We start from the raw sequence: 19,407 nt of genomic DNA, 5'->3' as shown, positions 1-19,407 counted from the left end.
AAGAGATAAAGTTTAAATATTATTGATAAAAAAATTGATCAAAATATTAGGTTTACAACCCTTTATATAAGATGTAACCCGAAACCCTAGAAAATTAAGTCAAAAAATAAAAAGTCCCATAATCTGGTGAAACTCCTAAAATTGAAAACGAAAAAGAAAAACATGACTTTCTAAAAAAGAATCAACCACTGTAATAAGGAATTATAGTCTATGAGTTATTAACGAAACAAAATTTTACTAAAACGGCAAAATAATCAAATTGAGGGGCTAAACGAATGTTTCGGGTCTAAAAACACCACACGTCATGACCTCGGGGTCGTGGATATTGACCGCAACACAAAAATCAGTCAGCCCATCAATTTTAGACCTAATCGAAGGTCGTCCAAATTTTGCCAAATTAAGTAATTTGTAATTAAACATCGTTTGAGTTTTCGAAACTTCGATCGATCTAATAGATCATAAAATTGAATCTCTACTTGTTCTCCGTCATTATTAAACACTTTTTTACGGCTGCCTGAAAACAAGATTTTCTCAAAATGAAAAAGAAAGCTGGTTTTGAGTTAGGCAGAGTGCAAACGTTTTGGAGACTTGCGGGAGGTTTCTGCGAACCGAGTAAAAATTAAAAACCGAATCACCCAGCCGCCCAAAACGACTACAACCGATCAGACGCGTTCAATTCTCTCTCTCTCTCTCTCTCTCTCTGTCTCTCCACCCAGTAATATGCACCGTTCGTCGAGTGGTAGCCGAGTATCGGACGAATACTACAGTAATATGCACCGTTCGTCGAGTGGGAGCCGAGTATCGGACGAATACTCCGACCACCCGCCGTCTAACCAAAGTTTCAGGTCGGAATCGGCCACCACCGCCGCCGACCAGTTACCCAAATACAATCCCCAATCCTACGTGGCAAACAAGGAGAGGAGTCGCCTCAAATCGGCAGAGACCGCCGTCCATCTCATCCCTCTATTGCTCGTCCTCTGTGGCATCATCCTCTGGTTCTTTTCCACCCCAGGTCACCCCTTCTAGTATCTTCTTTTTATGTTTGTTTCTAAACCCACTGTTTGATTAATTTCAGATTTTTGGTAGACGAGAACCCATTTGTATTTGCTTTGTTATTTGTTTTTGCAACCCCAATTGATTTCATATTCTTTTTGTAGGCGAGAACCCATTTATTGATTGATTTGTTGTTTGTCGCGCAACCCCATTTGATGTCTGATTTTTGTAGATTATTAAAAACCATGTTCAGTTAACTATAGTAATGCGTGATTTTGCGTATTATCTTGCGTACTTTTTGCGAAAGGAGATGGGAATAAGAGGAATTGAGGCAAAGGACCTGGTTCAAAGGGTTAGACCGCAGGAGAGCCAAAGCTCAATCCTATTGAACACTGGAATCTTTGTTCTCCATGTTACATTAGGATGATGTCATATTTAACTATATATGTGGGATTGTGATTTTGGCACTCTAAAAATTGACGGAAGGGCTCCAAAACTGAACTGTGTTTATACACAAAACGACGTTGTTTTGGAGCCCCTCCATCAATTTTTGGAGTGCTAAAATCAATTTCCAAATATGTGTGATTCTCGTAATCATGACTTGATAAATGACTTTTACAGCTCAGCTCAATGAGCCTTTGTTCCAAGGTGTTGGCAAGTCCTAATTTTGGATTCTTAAATTGTGTTTGGAGTGTTTGGCAGAGATTCTAGAATGCACAGGGAAGTGGAAATTCAGATGCTCCTCATTAGATTCTCACTTTTTAGTTTATAGAGTTAAAAAGATGGCTCCTATGATTAGTTGAGGTGCGTGTAAGTGAGCATGGACGCTTGAGTTATCAAAAGAAAAAAAAAGAGTTAAAAAGATCATATTACATCTGAATAATACTTACACCTGAACAACCACTAAAACACTAATCTAACTGCAATATGTCTTCAATGAGTCGTTAAATTTTCCTAATACTTAATTCTTACCTAAAGAATGTGGAGAGTCTTATCATGGTTAAGGGAGGACGTGCTATCCCATTTGGCAAAGACCTTGGCCTGGAGTTATAGAAAACATGCATGATCCGGGATTACATTGGACTAGAATAATAGGAACAATCTGCTAAAGGTCTTGATCAAATGGTAGCTTTCACTATACATATGGACTATAGAGTAAGAGATTAGTATTGACATTTGCCAAGGCTCAATGGACAAAGTGGACGCATGTTGCTGGTGGCTTGTCTAGTCACTGTATCACGAAATGACAAGGTAGAATCTGCACATCTTTGAAGCAACCCAGATATTAATATGGTGCGTGTATGAGTATGTTTGAGGTTGATTTGTGACCAAACTAGGAAAATAGATTAGGAATAAGGGCTGGATGATAATATAATAGATATTGATAGTAAAGTGAGGGAAAATCGATAAACTGAGATTATAACCCTTGATCATGTTAAATGCCGAAGCAAGATTACTGTAACCGAACTAGCATTTGGGTAAAGCCTTGGACTAACAGACGGGCTACCTTTCTCATACCTTGCTATGTGCTGCCGTATGGTCTAGGTTGTCGGTGTCACTTTGGGAAGAAAGATTTTGAGAGCAGCCACTTTGTGCATATTGCCAAAGGTTAGGTCTATCTTCAATCCTCCTCGCCCACACCCCCAATGATTGGGGACTACATGGGTTCTATTGTTGTTGTTGTTGCGACTATGACTCAGACAAAAGATTTGGCATTTTCTCCTTTTTATACGAAATTGTAATCACTTTCTCCCTTTATTAACTAGTCTTTTCTGGTCTTCACTTTGTTTGCTTTTTTAGATAACTCTTTTTGTCTGAATGCGCTATTTTGGTCCCTAATTGTTTTCTTTTTCTGGATGCCGTCATTACTAGTGTTAGCGTTTAGCCATTAAGGCTTGTGGACATATGGGATGAATTTCGGCTTGCCTACAATAAGGCTTGGTCCTTAATTAGATTCTCTTTCTGGATGCCTCCTAATACCTACGTACTTTGAGAAATGAAGACAAGCTCAATGTTCTGAATTAGCTAACTCTATAGGACGCGGGGGGGCTGCTGTCCCCTCGGAGACAGCAGCGTGCTGCTGCCCTAATTTTGGGGCCCACTCCGGTCTCGCTACGATGATCTGAATCGTTCACTTTGTAGAGCTCGTCGAGTAGAACAACTATGCAAAAAATCAGCTTAATTGGATATCATTAAGTACCTGATCGGAGCCCATATAACTCTTAGTCCATGGGTTACAGTGGATTTGATCCAGTGTTTCGGATCCATTCTTTTTAAGATAAAAAGGTTCCGATCAAGTACTTAATGATATCCAATTAAGCTGATTTTTTGCATAGTTGTTCTACTCGACGAGCTCTACGAAGTGAACGTTTCCGATCATCGGATCGAGACCGGAGTGGGCCCCGAATTCGGGGACAGCAGCGCGCTGCTGCCCCTAAGGGGACAGCAGCCCCCCTCCCTCCAACTCTATATATGCGGATGGACTTGGAGAACCATTATTATCTTTCCTACTTTGTATCGGTGTTTTCCTTTATATACTAGCTATTTTTCATTTTACTCATTTTGTGTTAAAAAATACGATATCAGAGCATGACACGGTTCAAACTTGATTATGTTTGTAAGTCGAGTTTGATTATTCATATTTTGAGTAACTTGGTCAACACTGTTTAGGTGCTTGAGCACTTTTCTTTTTTTCCGAAATCCAAGGCCATTTGCTTTCTCGTACAGCAGTAGATTTGGTGCATGAAGATGGTCCATTTGTTGCCAGAATTGGGAGCCTGAATAGTTGATGGATATATTGATGACAATGGCACAATCAGCGGGCTTTCAGACCTGGAGCCGAGGTACTCTAAATCATAAAGCATTTCGCAGATCCAGACCCACAATAGTGATGAAAGGTTGTAAGATATATATTTCTTAGATAAGCTAGAGTCACCATTATACATGGACATGGTCATTCATGTGGAAGCCTTTTTTTTTTTTAAATTTTAATTTTCCATTTTCTGTAAATGAAGAACATAGAATCACTGATTCAGTTATTTAATTTTCATACGTATCTCGTGCTAAATTTATCGAATTAAAATCCAAACAGAAAAGCTGTTTTGGAGTTTACTTGTAACAGTCAAAAGCATTTTTACAAAAAATTGTAGAAACAACTTTACAATATATTGGGTATCAGACGTTAGCCTGAAATTGTGTCGAGACCTGAATTTCCAGCCATACTATAGAGGTTCACAATCAAAGTTAGTATGCTCCAACATAGGTCCGAGCGTAACCTTGGGTATGATAACATTATTTCGAACAGAACAGACTGCCGGATTATCCCACTGCAGAAGTGATCCCACGAGATTTGCACGTACCGTCAACGGAAAGATACGGGGCCATCTTTCATTACTGTAAGATCTTAGAGCGTCTTCAACGGAAGTAGAACCAGTCTTGATCGCACTAGCCAGTTTCCTTGCCAGAACTACTGCATCTTCCAGCGCACAGCAAGCGCCTTGACCGAGATTCGGAGTCATTGGATGCCATGCGTCACCAACCAGCACGATTTTACCGGAAGAAGCAGGAGGGCTTATGGTAGGCCAGAGCCACCTGTCTACCAATGGGGTTCTAATGATTGTGTCATCTGGGGTGAGATTTATTATGTTCAAGAGCTCTGAGGGCCAGTTTTGTACTGCTTCTGTAGCTTGCTTCTTTAACACTGACGGATCAGTTATCTTTGGACCTGCCATGTGATAAGTTTAAAACTGTTAGAACAATCTTTTCCCTCGGCTACTTAACAGTACATGAATAACAAAAAACCAACATTACGTAAAAGGGGTAAATCCTTTTAGGTGAATTCTTTGCCGATTTGACTCAGGAAAGTAGCATTCAATGAGAACACGCCGGATTTTGCACAACATTGACGGGTATCCATGTATATGTCTGGCACTTAACAAAAAAAGCACTTTTGATAAATAATAGTGGATCTAGAACGAAACAAAAGCAGAGGAGAATTAGGTTGTGTGAATCTAAAACTGAAGGCAGAAAACCAATTTAAAATGGCCAATCTTTATTAGAAGTGAAGTGACATTCCTAGGCATAAGAAACTGCCGGGAAGAAGCCACTGGACAAACAGCTATGAACTCTGTGATTTTGACACGACGTTTAGAGACTATCCATAGAAAGCTTCCCATTCTACGGGGCTAGCACCCTCTATGAATGAAGGTTTACTAACATGGCTTGTTCATTAGACTTAAAGCACGGACTATGATGAGTCGGGTCCATTGTAGTTTATTTATGTAGTGTAAAAGCTCCTCTAGGATAATCTCACGCATAACGAAGTTATACCTGGTGTCGAGCTGTTAAAGCAGATGAACCAGTAAACTTTAGTTGCAGAAACTGGAACAAATCCAGCACGCAATCCTCTTCCGTAGATGTAGTTTACTTTCGGTTCAAATGGCTGTCCACTAGGGTAGAATCCAAGACCACGAAAAGCACAATGACCTACGTACCTGGGCTCTGAGAAGCCCATCCACTTAGCGACTGGAGAGCGTATCCCATCACAGCCAATTACTATCTGTTGAAGATTTTGAACCCAAGAATAGGATCATTTTGCTCAAGAATTAAACAATCAAGTCTAATGTACCATACCCGGAAGTTAAATGAAGAAAATAACAATATAAGACAAAGAATCAAATAAATATTGAACAAAGACTCATCTCGATGAGCATTTCACATCCTATAGCTACCCATGCATATTGGCTCCAGTTTTAAGGTTAGAAGTTACAACTAACTCACAGATAGGTAGTGATAGCAAACTCTCTCCCAATTTTCTGTTGATAAGTTGAAATAAGCTCCGCAGAGAGATTAAATTTAGTAAACAAACTGACTCTAACACAGTGATTTACATTTGGTGGAGAAAATGGAATGTTAGGATTACGCAGACCAAGGCAGCCAGCCCTGCAGCTACTGCTAAGCTAATTGTAGAGGGGGTTAGGGCAAATTAAGCTCCTAGAGATCCATGGAGATCAAAGCTAAGAATAGACAATGGTGCAGCAGCTGGAATTGGACTTCAAGAATTTTTAAGCCTTAAGCTCTATAGTTGTATTCACGTAGTTCTATTGTAATCAGTAGCTGTAGCCCAGACTCTAGAGGTGGGTTTTTTTTTTTTTTGGTGCTTTGTCTTTCTGGTTTTCCCCTGCCATGTCCTGTGTCAGAGTGGGCGGAGTAATTGTGTCTTCTGGTTTTGTGGATGCTGGTGTTGGCCATTGGCCTTGTTTTGTCGGAATGAATTAAGTTATCCCAAAACAAAAATATCAAACAGAAAAATGAAAAATCACCTTTGCAGATATGCTTGACCCATCTGTGAGTTCCAACAAAGTTCCACCTGATTCACTTCTTTCAATTTTTCTCAATTTGGAGCCAAAACTGATTGAATCTGGTGGCAGTTGATCGGCAAGAGTCTCCAGAAGTATCCTCCTCTCCACAGCGCGAACCTCTTGGCTGTGTTATCACCGTACTTATCAAAAAGAAGTTTGGCATGCTTTGGTATGACTAAGATTAGGGAGTTGACTAGTAACCTTTCATCTTCATCCTTGAACCTGAATGAGCGCAACTCCCTTCCATCTTGTGATTTTACCAGCATCCTTGCCATGAAAAGTTCAGGAGAAAAACAAGGCAAAGAAAAACCCAAAGAGGAAAAAAAGTAAAGAAAAGAACGCCCTCTTTTCTTATTGACTTTTTTCTTCTACTTATTTTCAACAAAATTGCTTCCCATAGGCCATAGCCATGGCTTCATTTCCTTTCTTGAAACTTTTTTTGTAAATTAGTTCTGCTATTGGCAATGTTCTGGTTTCAAACCTCTTGAATCACATGCGGAGTTCAGTAAATTGGTCAAATGACTCAAATGTCATGGGAACCCCAATAAAATAAGTTCAGTTCAGACAATACACCTTCTGCGATATTCAGTTAGTTACATGTGGCTCTTAACCCTAAGGGGTTGGCCTGGTGCCAAGGTCTGGGAGGTAGGGGTTTGCTGCCTCCTAGGTCTCTAAGTTTGAAACCTGCTAGATGTTATCCACTCTTGTGGGGCTAATCCATACTGAGCTTGGCCTGGTTTTGATTAGGTCCCCCTGGTAAACAGTGGGGTAGCTCCCCCAAGAATCAATAATAACGTGCACAAGCTAGCCAGAACACCCAAAGTTACCAAAAAACAGACTAACATGTGGGTCTTTGGTGTTGTTATGTATCTTGAGCCAAATCAACTGAGCTACATGTGGGTGTTTGGAGGTCCTCCACCTCTGGAGGCTATAGGAGGATGTCCATCCCTTAGCAACTGAGGCAGCCACCATAACTGCCATCCATTGAACTCCATCTGGAGGCATGCTCATCACCTAAATGAGCGAGCTCACTAAGAATACCTTTACAAGACACTTAATTTTGATGAGAATCCAAACATATATAGATTGAAATTGCAATTAATCTAACCTGTCATGCGAGTCCTAACATTTTGGTGGCACACTTAACACACTTATTCTCGGAGGACCACCTCAAGTACTTTTCCCACTACTCATACTCACATTGCATACATAGACCTCTGCTGAGGTCTTTGGCAAACCAGGTAAATTGGTATTTAGGTGCAGCAATCAAAATGAATAACCGTCAACACTAATTACCCTGCCATTCATAGAACATTCTAATGTGCCATCTAATGCTTTATATGCAGCCCATGAATGGCTTCAGAGTTTCCATACTAGTTAACCTCAACCATAGCTACACCTCATGCTCCTAACATTGGTCCATTCTGCTTACTTATGAACCAGTATAGAATATAAAAACAACACTCTCATCAAAATAAAGTGTCTGCATAACAAAGGGTAGAGTAGTCTACTAGATGTGAGATGGCAAAAACAAGTTACAGATGCGAACATTTTCATGCGCCAAATACTCAACCTTTTGCCTACCGTTCTTCATTTGAAAGTTCCCTCTCAGTTCTTTGTTTGAAAGTTCAACCTTTCTGGTTTAACACGATGCTTTAGCGATGTGCAGTTCTTAGTGCTAAAGAAAGAAGCATTGCACAGATCTCCATCACGTCTTTGTAAAATCAGGTGATAATGGTCATATCTTCAAGATTTAGGGGTCTATAATGTGCATTAAAGCTACAGTATAATTAATTTTGCATCACTTGATTGTTTACAACTTGTCCTTGATATATTTATTTATACATTTTTGGTTTCTCAGACCTGGAATGTGTTTCTTCAGAATGTGGACAATAATGGCATCTCACTAAAAACTAGAAACTAATTATAAAAAAAAGAAGATGCACTGTACTTTATCATGGCCTCGATGAACTTTATCAGTTGAGCCTTAAGGGTGTGGCCGTGTGGGCAATCTATGTAAAATGAGATTCTTGAGACAGTAACTGATAATCAAGTACACCATAAAAGGATTTTTAGAAAATAAAAATAAAAATAAATGGCAGACAACTACCATTCTCCCCTTAAAAGAGTCTATATGTATCGATTTGAGATTGAATTAATATCAAAATACATACCTATATGCGCATGTCTCCCCCTTAGCTAATGGGACGCCAAATTTTACTAGTATTATATTGAATTTTTTTCTAATTTATAAATGACCCCATTAAAGTTTTATGTTGACACCTCACTAGATAATTTTTCAATATAATATGAAAAAACGACAGACACATTCGATGGTGTCACCACACTAGATAATTTTCCATAAAAAAAAAAAACCCACCAAAATTAAATCGCCAGAATAAGCTAAAACTCAGTTCCTCTTTACCCCTTTTTTCCTTGTGCATTTATCGCTTAGTCGATTAGAGTCCTCGCCAGTTTTCTCTCTCATATCTTACGCAGATTTAGCATAAAAAACTAAACCATTGGTACAGATTCTATGTTTGCTCCTCTGATTTATTTTGAGTATTCTTGGATTGTTAGTATTAAATGTTTAGAATATGAGTTGGGATTGAGAAACTCTTATTTAAATGGTTATCTGGTATAATATATGATTAATTTACAAATATATTGCTTACAGTGTAAACCATGAAAGTCTAATAACTAGGTAAGGGAATTGCATAAATTTTGGATATCGGTTGTTTGATTGCATAAGGTGTAAAGCATGATCCCATGCTCTCACACTTTTGGAGTCGCCACTGCTCTTAGCCACACGCAAAGATGTATACATGATATGCATTCTTTGATTGGATATGAGCATCATAATGGACTATATATCTAAGGTGACCAAATATACAGTGTAATATTTGGTTAAAATGTTTATGACCCAGATTAAACATGTCTCGAAAGTGTCGGATATTCAACACCATGGGATGTGTGGTCTTATTAACTTGAATCACTACTATGGCGGCAGAATAGTATATTCGCTGAATAACATATTTTTAATTATTAATTCCGCCTAACAAACGAACTGGGGATGGTGCTGTGCAACAGTGTGCGTAACACCGTACTCGGATCTCATCTCAGTAATGAACAGCTCTCGATCGTTGGTTGCCAAGATGAGTTCTGAGCCGTCGGATGCACAATCCAACGTCTCGCACAACACCAACCCGAAGTCTAGTCCCTAACAACATGCCTTGAGAGTCCTAAGTAACATATATAGATTGAAAATTGCAATTAATCTATAGAAAGAAGACATACCCTTGAATTTCAAGAAATTGGGTCCTAAGATCGTTCCCAACCCCTATTGCATCCAATACCCGCCAACCATTCTTAAACAGTGTGAGTGAAGTTCCGCCCGTCCTCAGCGACTCCCCCTGCTCCAGCAGCACCGACTTAACTCCTAGCCTTCAAAATTTCACAGCAAAAAAACACAATTACACAATGACGGAATTTATGGTCTCCAGATTAGTCGAGCTGCGTAAGCTGACCGAACACCTCTTTAAAAAATAAAAAAAAACAACTTTTGATGCATTTGTGATCAGAAGCTAACCTGTGAAGCGAAACAGCAGTGGCGAGGCCAGCGATTCCGGCCCCAACAATGACTACATGTTCTTCCTTCCGATCAGTAACTGGAGTTCCGGCGACAGATACGCGGATGGATCGGGTCCGGGTTCGGACCCGGTACGAGTAATGGGTGTGTTGATAAAGGGTTGTTTGCAGCCTAAAAAGTGATGGGCCGGAAGGGGGTGAGAGAGGAGAGTGGAGAAGTAGAACCATAACTGAAGGGCAATGAGAGATATTGGTGGGTTTGCTATGGTCTACTCTACACGAAGGGACTGAAGAAGGAATATGGACTAAAGATTACGTACTCTTAACCATGGAATTAAACGGGTGGTGGAGGTTAAACGGCTGGGCTGCAAAGCGATCAGATTAACAGCCCTTTCAGATGATGAGAAAGTACGAGATAAGAAAGAGAAGTCATATCTTATAAAATCTCACTATTTTTTTTTATGGGAAATGACTTCAATGACTTCGGTGTCCTCAGTTATTTTGGGAACACCGTAATTTTTAGTATAACAAAATCATTATGAGTATAACCAAAACCCGTTATGAGCATAACCAAAACCATTATGAGCATAACAGAACCATAGCAAGACATAATTTGTTTGTTATGCCTTGATTGGGTTTTGTTATGCCTTGGTTGGTTTTTTGAATAATCCTTGGTTATGTCTTGTTTGGGTTCTGTTATACTTATAATGGGTTTTAGTTATGCTCATAATGGGATTTAGATTAATAAGTGAATAATTTGACTAGAAAACTATTAATCTAAAGGATAAATGAATAATTTGACTAGAAAACTTTTTTTTTTCTTTTCTCTTGAATCACTTCATCCAAAGGATCCATAAAAGGATCCATAAAAAATCGTAGTATCCGTTGGATGTTAGTAGGAGCTTATCGATTTGTTCAATCTTTGGTATACCAGGGCTTAGCGATATCTGACTTAATTGTTTTTTTAGGAATTTCAAAAGGTATTTTAAATATATAGAATGACTCTAATCAAATTTTTTTTTTTTAGACATCAAGATGAGTCACAAATCGGTGTACATTTGATAAACTTCTTCTTACTCCACACACAGTACAGGCAATTCACCTAGGTTCTAGCCTGGTTTTCGCGTTAAGGTCATGTGCATGTATGTTGTATTATGAGTGTCTTTAGGGAGTAGCTTATATTCCCACAATAGTGACCCCGATCATTACCACACCTATTTAGGTGAGAATTTCAGAGATATCTGTGACTAATACCCCATAAAATACTTGTCTTGGACTCATTCAGAACTAAGCTCTTCCTCAAGTGTCACAATAAATATCACTATCAACATAGGAATGGGACTAGAGAATACCCCTCAATAAAAATTTCGTGATGTTTCTTGTCAACTTATAGTTTCGTTGTTATCCATTGAACCTTCTTCATGGGATCTTCAATCACAAAAGTTAAGTGTTCATTGTGATGACTAATTTATAGGCTTCAGTCCCAAACTCCTCGATGTTTTACAATTAGCTTGCACATCTCTTGTATGCATATAGCATTTTACTTTTCCTTTCTAGCATGCCAACTTTCCGAGAGACTTATCAAAAAAAATTAATGTTAAGGACTCATCAAGCAAATATTGTCCTTATATTTCCGACCGAGGCAACACGTAAATTCTGGATCTATAGAATTTATCCAATTCTTTCAGTGAAAGTAACATCGATTCGAGGCAATATATATATATATATATATATATATATATATATATATATATATATATATATATAGACAGAGAGAGAGAGAGAGAGAGAGAGAGAGAGAGAGAAGTGGTTCATGATTACTAAATACACGAGAAAAACACATGATGGTTAGTAGGTATTTAGATTACTAGTCATGTGAGATGAAAATACTGATTACTAGGGTATAAGAACTTGAAAGTGTGCATTTGAGTTTATGAGATCGGAAAAAAAAAGTGATTTCTAGTGGGGGTTTAAACCACTGGCCACATAAAGCGAGACAACGATTTATAAAGACCCTAAGCAAAAGCAGGAAGTTTGATGTTGGTAAACAAAGACCCTAAGCAAAAGCAAGAAGTTTGATGTTGGTAAACGAAGGAAGTGGTTTCTAATATGTTAATGAGACTATTGGCCACTATATATAGCTCCTAGTAGAAAGCTATTGGTTACTAGAAAAGTGATTCTTAGTAGAGGATTACTGGCTATCGAGGATGGAAAATTTCAAAATAATATTAGACCAAGTTTATATGACGGGTCTAAAACATTTGTTGCTCCTATTCGAAAGAAATGATGGGTCTAAAATATTTATTGCTTTGATTCAAAAGAAAGTCCCAAACTCATCTTGCGAGTTTAGTGATTAGGAATGTTGGTTGTCTCAATTGACTTTATAACATATGGGTTCGATGTTGCCTTAGTTTAATATGGATCATAGTATACGTACTATATCCGAAACATATATATTGCCACGAATCGATGTTGCTTTCAATGAAAAAACCGGATCGTTTTCTCTCTCTCTCTCTCTCTCTCTCTCTCTCTCTCTCTCTCTCTCTCTCTCTCTCTCTCTCTCTCTCTCTCTCTCTCTCTCTCTCTCTCTCTCTCTCTCTCTCTCTCTCCAAGGCCAATAATCTTTTTACCACTAGGAGCCTTCACAAATAAAATTATACATATGCTTTAAAAAACAGGAGCTTCCTTGGGGTGTTTCGGAACCTACTTTTTAGCTTTTCATTTTTGACTTTTTGGCTTTTTAGTCAGAATGTATTTTGAATTTGGTAGAGTGTTTGGAAGCCTACTTTTTGGCTTCTCATTTTTGGCTTTATGACTTTTTGGCTTTTTAGATTACGGTTAAAATGTATTTTGGTCAAAATGTATTTTGAATCCTGGTGAGTATTTGGATGATATGTGCAGAATACATTTTAGAAGATGAGTAGTGTTTGGGAGCTAAATGATCAAAATGAATTATGGGTTGATTTTTTACCATGTTGCCCTTGGTTCTTATTACTATATTAAAAGACGTATGAAGAATTTTTTTTCGTTTTTTAAATATATCAGCACACAAAATTTTTTTTACACCCTTTATATATACTCCCTCCGTCCCTTTTTTAGAGTCCAATTTTCTATTTTGGGCTGTGCTTTAATAAGTGTCCATTTTGTAAAGTTAGTGGGTAAAAGTTGATGATGAATTTTCCATTTTGACCTAAAAATATATTCCATTTTGAAAAGTTAGTGAGTAAAAATATAATGATGATACTTTCATAGATGGAAAGGAGATAAAGTAGAAGTAAAAGTTGATGTGAAAGGTGTAATGATGATGTCTGTTTAATAAGTTGAAATTACAAAGCAAGAGACTTAAAAATGGAAGGAGGGAGTATCAAAAAATATGGTTAAAAAACTAATTACTCCAATTTTTAATCCGTTCGAGCCAATGTAAAGATTTTATTTTTTTGATCATTTTATCCTAAATGATCATAATAATTTTTTGCTCTAAAGCCTTTCAATAAGCACCCTAAAAGATTCCTAGAACCAAATTAAAAAAAAAAAAAACATACGGTAAGTTAACGTTTAGTGTGGGTAAACTTGTATTTTGTTAAAATCAATGAGGGTAATTTGGTCATTTTACCTAAAATGGAAAAACCCATTAATGCAAAAAATACCTTTCCCCCTACTTCTCACTTTTGCCCTAGTTAAGGAAAATCAGTGAATCTATTTTGGCAAAACTCATTTTCAAAAGTTGGTGCAAAACAAGGAAAATCTAAAAAGCCATAATGAGAACCAAAAACTGAAAACACATTCTCCAAAATACATTTCCAAAATCAGAAAGTCTACGTACACTACGTATTTCCACTACCTCATCCACTACCTCCCCAAAACGACGTCGTTTTGGGAGGTACCCTTTAAAAAAAAAAAAAAACGAAAATCCAAAATCAAAATCAAAGAAACGCGCGCTCCCCAGGTCCCCAAATTAGTCGTCGACCTACAGAACGAGAGAAGAAGAAGAAGAAGAAGTAGAAGAAGAGGAAGAGGAGGAGGAGGAGGAGGAGGAAGAAGGGGACACCACAGCCAATCCAACCCACCGCCAACCACCACAGGACGCTCCCTATCCACCTCTGGCGACCACCACTACCGGCAAGGAAAGGACCAGACTAATTCGAAATCTCGGGTTTTCACGACCACCACCACCAAGGTCTCTCTCTCTCTCTCTCTCTCTCTCTCTCTCTCTCTCTCTCTCTCTCTCTCTCACGCTGCTCGCTTTCTATCTCTGTCACGCTATATTAGAGATTTTTTGAAAAAAATTTAGGGTTCCAAAACAGATTAATTAAATGATATGCCCAAGCCTCCAAAACAGATTAACTAACGTACAGTCAGTTTTTCTTTTAAAGTTTGCTCCTTGAAATAAGAGAAGTAAGAGGATTATTCTTAAACAGAACATGGTGAAAATTCTAGGATAGTCTTATTACTAATTTTTCGAATCGGATTATTTAGGCCTTATTTGTTCTCCATTTGGGTCTTCTTTGTAGCTAAGTTGCATAGAACTTTTCTAGTTTTCAACATTTAGCTTTATTTTGGGGCTGACAATGTAGCATGAAAATAATTAATCTTAATTAAATTTGCCATGTAAAAACTTAATCAACCCATAGTGTATATAGGAGTCCTATATACAAGCTTTGTATCTGTTTTGCTAATTATGTGGTGCTTATTGACTTCTTTTGGAGGCTTTTTTGAGATGCATACATTTGTAAAGGAACTATTTTTTTTGTAGTTATCGAGTGTTCGAGTCAGTTTACGCGCTCAGCGACTAATTATTTGTTTCCTTTGTTTCTTAACTACTAGATGATGTCGTCGGAGTCCGTTCCATTGACATTGCCTCCAAACAAAGAGTGTGGAGAACAAGAAAAGGTGTGGAGTGGAGACAGTGAACATGAAGAAGAGGTATGGCAACATGGTCCTTCAAGCAAAGATTGCGATGAGATAGAAACTATTGAGGAAACAGAAAATTGTGAACATAAAGCTGAAGAACCGAAGGTGGGAATGACATTCGACACATCGGAGGACGCTTATTTGTATTACTTAAAATATGCAAAAGAAAAAGGGTTTGCTGTTGCGAAAAGATCATCGAGAAAGGGAAGAGATGGAAATGTGAGGCATATAGGGTTTGAATGTTGTCGTGCTGGAAAAGCAAGGGTGAGAACAAGCAACCCGGTCAAACCACGGCCACAAACAAAAATTGAGTGTCCAGCTCACGTTAATGTTGTGATACACCCGGATGGAAAGTGGAGGTTAAGCCATGTTGTTTTGGAGCACAATCATGAATAGAGCCCGGCAAAGGCAAGGTATTTCAAGTGCAACAGGGTACTAGATGAACATGTAAAAAGAAAACTTGAATTAAATGATCAAGCCGGGATCAGAGTGTACAAGACTTATGATTCACTTCAGATTGAGGCTGGAGGTCCTGATAAGCTTCCATTTCTTAAGAAAGATTGCCGAAATCATTTGGATAAAGTTCGACGTTTACGACTTGTGGAAGGAGATGCTGAAGCGATGCATCGTTATTTCATGAGAATGAAGGCCGACAATTCTGACCTTTTTTTTGCAATGGATTTGAATGAAAAGGGTCGACTACGGAATGTTTTTTGGACTGATGCAAGGAGTAGGGCAGCTTGTAAGGAGTTTGGTGATGTTGTGACCTTTGACACAACGTACTTGGTAAACAAGTATAACATGTCTTTTGCTTCATTTGTAGGTGTAAACCATCATGGTCAGTCGATTTTATTGGGATGCGGGCTCATTTATCATGAAGATACAGAGTCATTTTCGTGGTTATTTGAGACTTGGAAGACATGCATGTGGGGTTGTGCTCCGAAAGCAATGATTACCGATCAGTGTATGGGCATGAAGAATGCTGTAGAAAATGTATTCCCTGACACCCGACATCGGTGGTGCATATGGCATATAATGAAAAAGTTGCCCGAAAAGTTGAATGGGTACAACGACTATGAGAAAATTAGTTCGTGTATGCGCAAGGCAGTATGGAATACATTGACGGTAGAACAATTTGAGAATGCTTGGAATAGGTTCATCACAAAGTATGAGCTTCAAACTAACACATGGTTAGAGGGGTTGTATCTGGAGAGAAAACGGTGGATTCCTGCCTATGTGAATGGTTGTTTTTGGGCGGGAATGTCATCCACTCAAAGAAGCAAGAGTATGAATTCATATTTTAATGGTTACATAAATTCAAAGACGACCTTGAAACAATTTGTAGAGCAATATGAAAATGCATTGGCAAACAAGGTGGAGAGTGAAAACCAAGAAGATGAGAAAAGTTGGCGAACTTACATCCCCTTAATAACTCAAAGTGACTTTGAGAAACAATTTCAAAGTGTTTACACAAATGACAAGGTTAGAGAGTTTCATGAAGAATTTTTTGAAAGACTTGAGTGTTCTTGTAGTAAAATAAAAGAAAGTGTGTCTGAATATGAGGTAAAAGAATGGGTTACATATGGAGAAGGAGAAGGGAGAAAGAGAATTCAAGTGTCGTTTATTGTTGATTTCAATGCTGAAACCAATGATGCACATTGTAATTGTCGATTGTTTGAGTTCAAAGGAATGGTTTGTAGGCATCAACTCATGGTGTGGAGTCAAATGGGAGTTGAAAGAGTGCCTGACAAGTATGTCTTCAAAAGATGGTGCAAAAATTTGAAAAGGGTCCACACTAAAATTCGGATCAGTTATGATAAGTCCTCAACGTTAATTGAAGCGCATCGGCATGACAACATGTGCAATCTCTTTAATGAGGTTGTCGATTTAGCAGAAGATTCTCAAGAGAAGTATAACATGGTGATGACACGGGTACGCAAGCTAAAACGAGAGTTGATGGAAGTTTCGGTCGTTTGTGAAAGTAATGTGGTTTCACTTGGTGATGACACGGGTACTCGTATTGTGGACATTTCACTTGGAGATGGGGTTATACCTTCTGGAGATGGGGTTATACCTTCCAAACAGAGCACGAACATACTTGACCCGGAAAGTCTTCGAAGAAAAGGGAGGCCGCCGTGCAAAAGGAAGCGAGGTGTTGTGGAAAAAGCAGTGAAGAAGAAAAGAGAAACAAAAAAAAAGACGGTATCTAATGAAAATGTCAAGGTATAAGTTTTTTATTATTTGTTGCTTCCTAGTTAATTTTTTTTTCCAACAGCAGCTTTTTAGTTAATATTGACATATAGATCTATTCGATGCATGTGTAATACTAATATTATTGGCTAATTTCGGGAGGTTGAGAAAATTGCAGTTGGCCATGGGTTCGGGACACAAGATAGTGTAGTAAATGTACATATTATGAACTTTATTTTTAATTGCACAATCTCATTCTTGATGGAGAAGATATTGATAATCGTTCTTTATTGTTGGGCAGGATAACCCAAGCCATATGGAGCATTGCCATGAGTTTGGGACACAAGAGAGTGTAATAAATGTACATATAAGGAACTTTATATTTAATTGCACAATCTCATTTTTTATGTAAAAGATATTGATAATCGTTATTTATTGTTGGGCAGGGCAACCCAAGCTATATGGGGCATTCAATGTGGCCAAACATGATGCCCTATAATATGCAAGCAAATATGGCACAAGGCAGAACCATCTTTTCATTTTCACCAACTTTTTGTCCAACCGGAACAATCTTGAACCAATTTTGGCCTTCTTTTTCAAGTTCACAAAGCCTATTCAATGGTCAATTTTGGAGAGGTCAATCAACTATTATGGACAGTCAAGTTTGGGGAGGAGGACAATCAAGTTTTTTGGACGACCAAGGTCAATATTGGGGGGGACAAGAACCAAGTTTACAGCAAACTCAAGGGCATGGATGTGAAAGACGAGAAAGTTTCACAGATATGTTGAATGCAACGAATAATGATGGGGAATAGTTCACTTGTTTGTTTAATGGAAATGATGAATATGTATTGTTATTTTTATTGGTCTTCACATTGATGAATCTGTATTAGTATTAACATTACGACGACTTTTGTTGAACTTGTGAATGTTGCAAGGTTGCACTGTGTTATATTTTATATATGCAATTTATGGTAATCAAATATATTCTGTTGTGTCCATATCGTATTTTGAAAGATGTGTCTCAAGGTATTTTTTTAAAAATTCGACAAAGTTTTCTTTACTTTCGGTCTAACCCGACGTCACAGCATCTCAATCAACAAGAGTCAGCAATAGTAACAGAAAAAAGAGCAAAATACTGTGAATATTGCAAGTTTACTATGTGCTGGATTGTTTTTTGTTTTTTGTTTTGACATGCAGGATTATATTTGATGAATGAAATTTATGGTAGTCAAATGTATCGTGTCGTGTCCGTATCGTATCTTGAAAGACTTCAAAGTATTTTCTCAAAAATTCGGCAGAGTTTCCTTTGTTTTCAGTCTAGCCTGATGTCACAGCGTCTCAGTCAACAATGGTCAGCAGTAGCAACAGAAAAAAGAGCCAATTCAATTGCAATTGAAACAGAAGTTTTAAATCTAGCCGAAATAAATACATAATGTTTTACAAAAGAGGAATAAGCTGAACATCATCATCATCATTTACCCTAAGCTATATTACAAGTAGAATGAAAAAGAAAAATCCTAAGTGTCGCTAGCATCTCTTCTTGGCTGGACGCTCCATCTCTTTAAGAAGTTCTCCAATTGTCACATACAGTTATTGCACAAAGGAGCACCATTTGAAGTACTTTGAACAGCTGCATATTGGGTATTTCCATTCAACGTAACTCTAAGCTCTGGACCAGAAAAAACATGCATACTGTCATGATACAATGTTTCATCTCCGCATTGTTGCTTCAGTTTTTGATTTTCCAGGTACTTGAGCACTCCATAAGTTACAGTTCCGGCAACAAATAAGAAGACAATTGGAGTAAAAACTAGGTATAGATACTTGACCACGAAATTGTCCCATTCGTCTGGTAGAAAACCTGAGAATCAAAAGAAAGATGAAATTTAATCTTGAGCCAAGATAAACAACCAAATATTGAACATTGTTATGCATCTTGTTTCTAGTCTTGCATCCGATCATTGTTCAGATAAACGGCACAAAAAGCGGGACTACATGTATCCAAATTGATGAGGAGTTACCAACTCTTAAATACGGATATAACATGGAAACTTCAAGGCAGAATTCTGTGCAGATATTCATTTTGAATTGTTTAGTGTTGCAGCCTTTGTCATGTAATTTAGCATATAAGAGTTTGCAAAACCACCACCAAAATTTTAAAAGAAAAAACATACTACTTAATGAATATGTCAAACAGCTCAAACCACTTGGGCATTGGTGGCAATATAGAGAGGTGCTTAGCTTAGTTTTTTGCTGATAAGCAATGGCTCATATGCTTTCCATTTTCAAAATGCCTAGGATAGCATACTAATAGCAGATAGGCACATGACGCTTCAAACTACCTAATAGAAAGGGAAGAACT

The 19,407-nt window shown here is 38.0% G+C and overlaps 3 protein-coding genes across 4 annotated transcripts; 2 read left to right on the top strand and 1 right to left on the bottom strand.

Annotated features, from left to right (window-relative positions):
* The first annotated feature begins 712 nt into the window (after positions 1-712).
* Positions 713-3,686, top strand: LOC131322050 (uncharacterized). The gene is made up of 2 exons (XM_058353150.1): positions 713-1,012; positions 3,664-3,686. The coding sequence occupies exons 1-2, from the start codon at positions 721-723 to the stop codon at positions 3,669-3,671; spliced, it is 300 nt and encodes a 99-aa protein (XP_058209133.1). The 5' UTR covers positions 713-720; the 3' UTR covers positions 3,672-3,686.
* Positions 3,687-4,027: 341 nt separating this feature from the next.
* On the bottom strand, positions 4,028-10,270 carry LOC131322049 (monooxygenase 2-like). Its single transcript, XM_058353149.1, has 6 exons — positions 9,943-10,270; positions 9,651-9,797; positions 6,555-6,620; positions 6,315-6,477; positions 5,323-5,551; positions 4,028-4,717 (listed from the first exon to the last, which is right to left on the bottom strand). The coding sequence occupies exons 1-6, from the start codon at positions 10,167-10,169 to the stop codon at positions 4,215-4,217; spliced, it is 1,335 nt and encodes a 444-aa protein (XP_058209132.1). The 5' UTR covers positions 10,170-10,270; the 3' UTR covers positions 4,028-4,214.
* A 5,194-nt stretch (positions 10,271-15,464) lies between these two features.
* On the top strand, positions 15,465-17,983 carry LOC131322047 (protein FAR1-RELATED SEQUENCE 4-like). 2 transcript variants are annotated; one of them, XM_058353148.1, is made up of 4 exons: positions 15,465-17,076; positions 17,203-17,219; positions 17,365-17,403; positions 17,489-17,983. In XM_058353148.1, the coding sequence occupies exons 1-4, from the start codon at positions 15,474-15,476 to the stop codon at positions 17,855-17,857; spliced, it is 2,028 nt and encodes a 675-aa protein (XP_058209131.1). In that variant the 5' UTR covers positions 15,465-15,473; the 3' UTR covers positions 17,858-17,983. The 2 variants fall into 2 exon arrangements, with proteins under 2 accessions (XP_058209131.1, XP_058209130.1); XM_058353147.1 differs by lacking the exon at positions 17,365-17,403 and having other exon boundaries at positions 17,203-17,258.
* The last annotated feature ends 1,424 nt before the right edge of the window (positions 17,984-19,407 follow it).

The sequence above is a fragment of the Rhododendron vialii genome, chromosome 4a (genome assembly GCF_030253575.1).
Source record: "Rhododendron vialii isolate Sample 1 chromosome 4a, ASM3025357v1".
NCBI classification, from domain to species: Eukaryota; Viridiplantae; Streptophyta; class Magnoliopsida; order Ericales; family Ericaceae; genus Rhododendron; species Rhododendron vialii.
Note: the sequence above shows the minus strand (reverse complement) of the source record. Positions and strands in the feature narration are given on the sequence as shown.

Excerpts from the sequence above, each read along its gene's own strand:
- LOC131322050 (XM_058353150.1), top strand. The coding sequence starts at position 721 with ATGCACCGTTCGTCGAGTGGTAGCCGAGTATCGGACGAATACTACAGT.
- LOC131322047 (XM_058353148.1), top strand. The coding sequence starts at position 15,474 with ATGCATCGTTATTTCATGAGAATGAAGGCCGACAATTCTGACCTTTTT. Across the intron at positions 17,404-17,488 it reads CACAAGAGAGTGTAATAAAT|GGCAACCCAAGCTATATGGG; the intron begins GTACATATAAGG and ends ATTGTTGGGCAG.
- LOC131322049 (XM_058353149.1), bottom strand. The coding sequence starts at position 10,169 with ATGGTTCTACTTCTCCACTCTCCTCTCTCACCCCCTTCCGGCCCATCA. Across the intron at positions 9,798-9,942 it reads ACTGCTGTTTCGCTTCACAG|GCTAGGAGTTAAGTCGGTGC; the intron begins GTTAGCTTCTGA and ends GAAATTTTGAAG. Across the intron at positions 5,552-6,314 it reads GGTCAAGCATATCTGCAAAG|ATAGTAATTGGCTGTGATGG; the intron begins GTGATTTTTCAT and ends AATCTTCAACAG.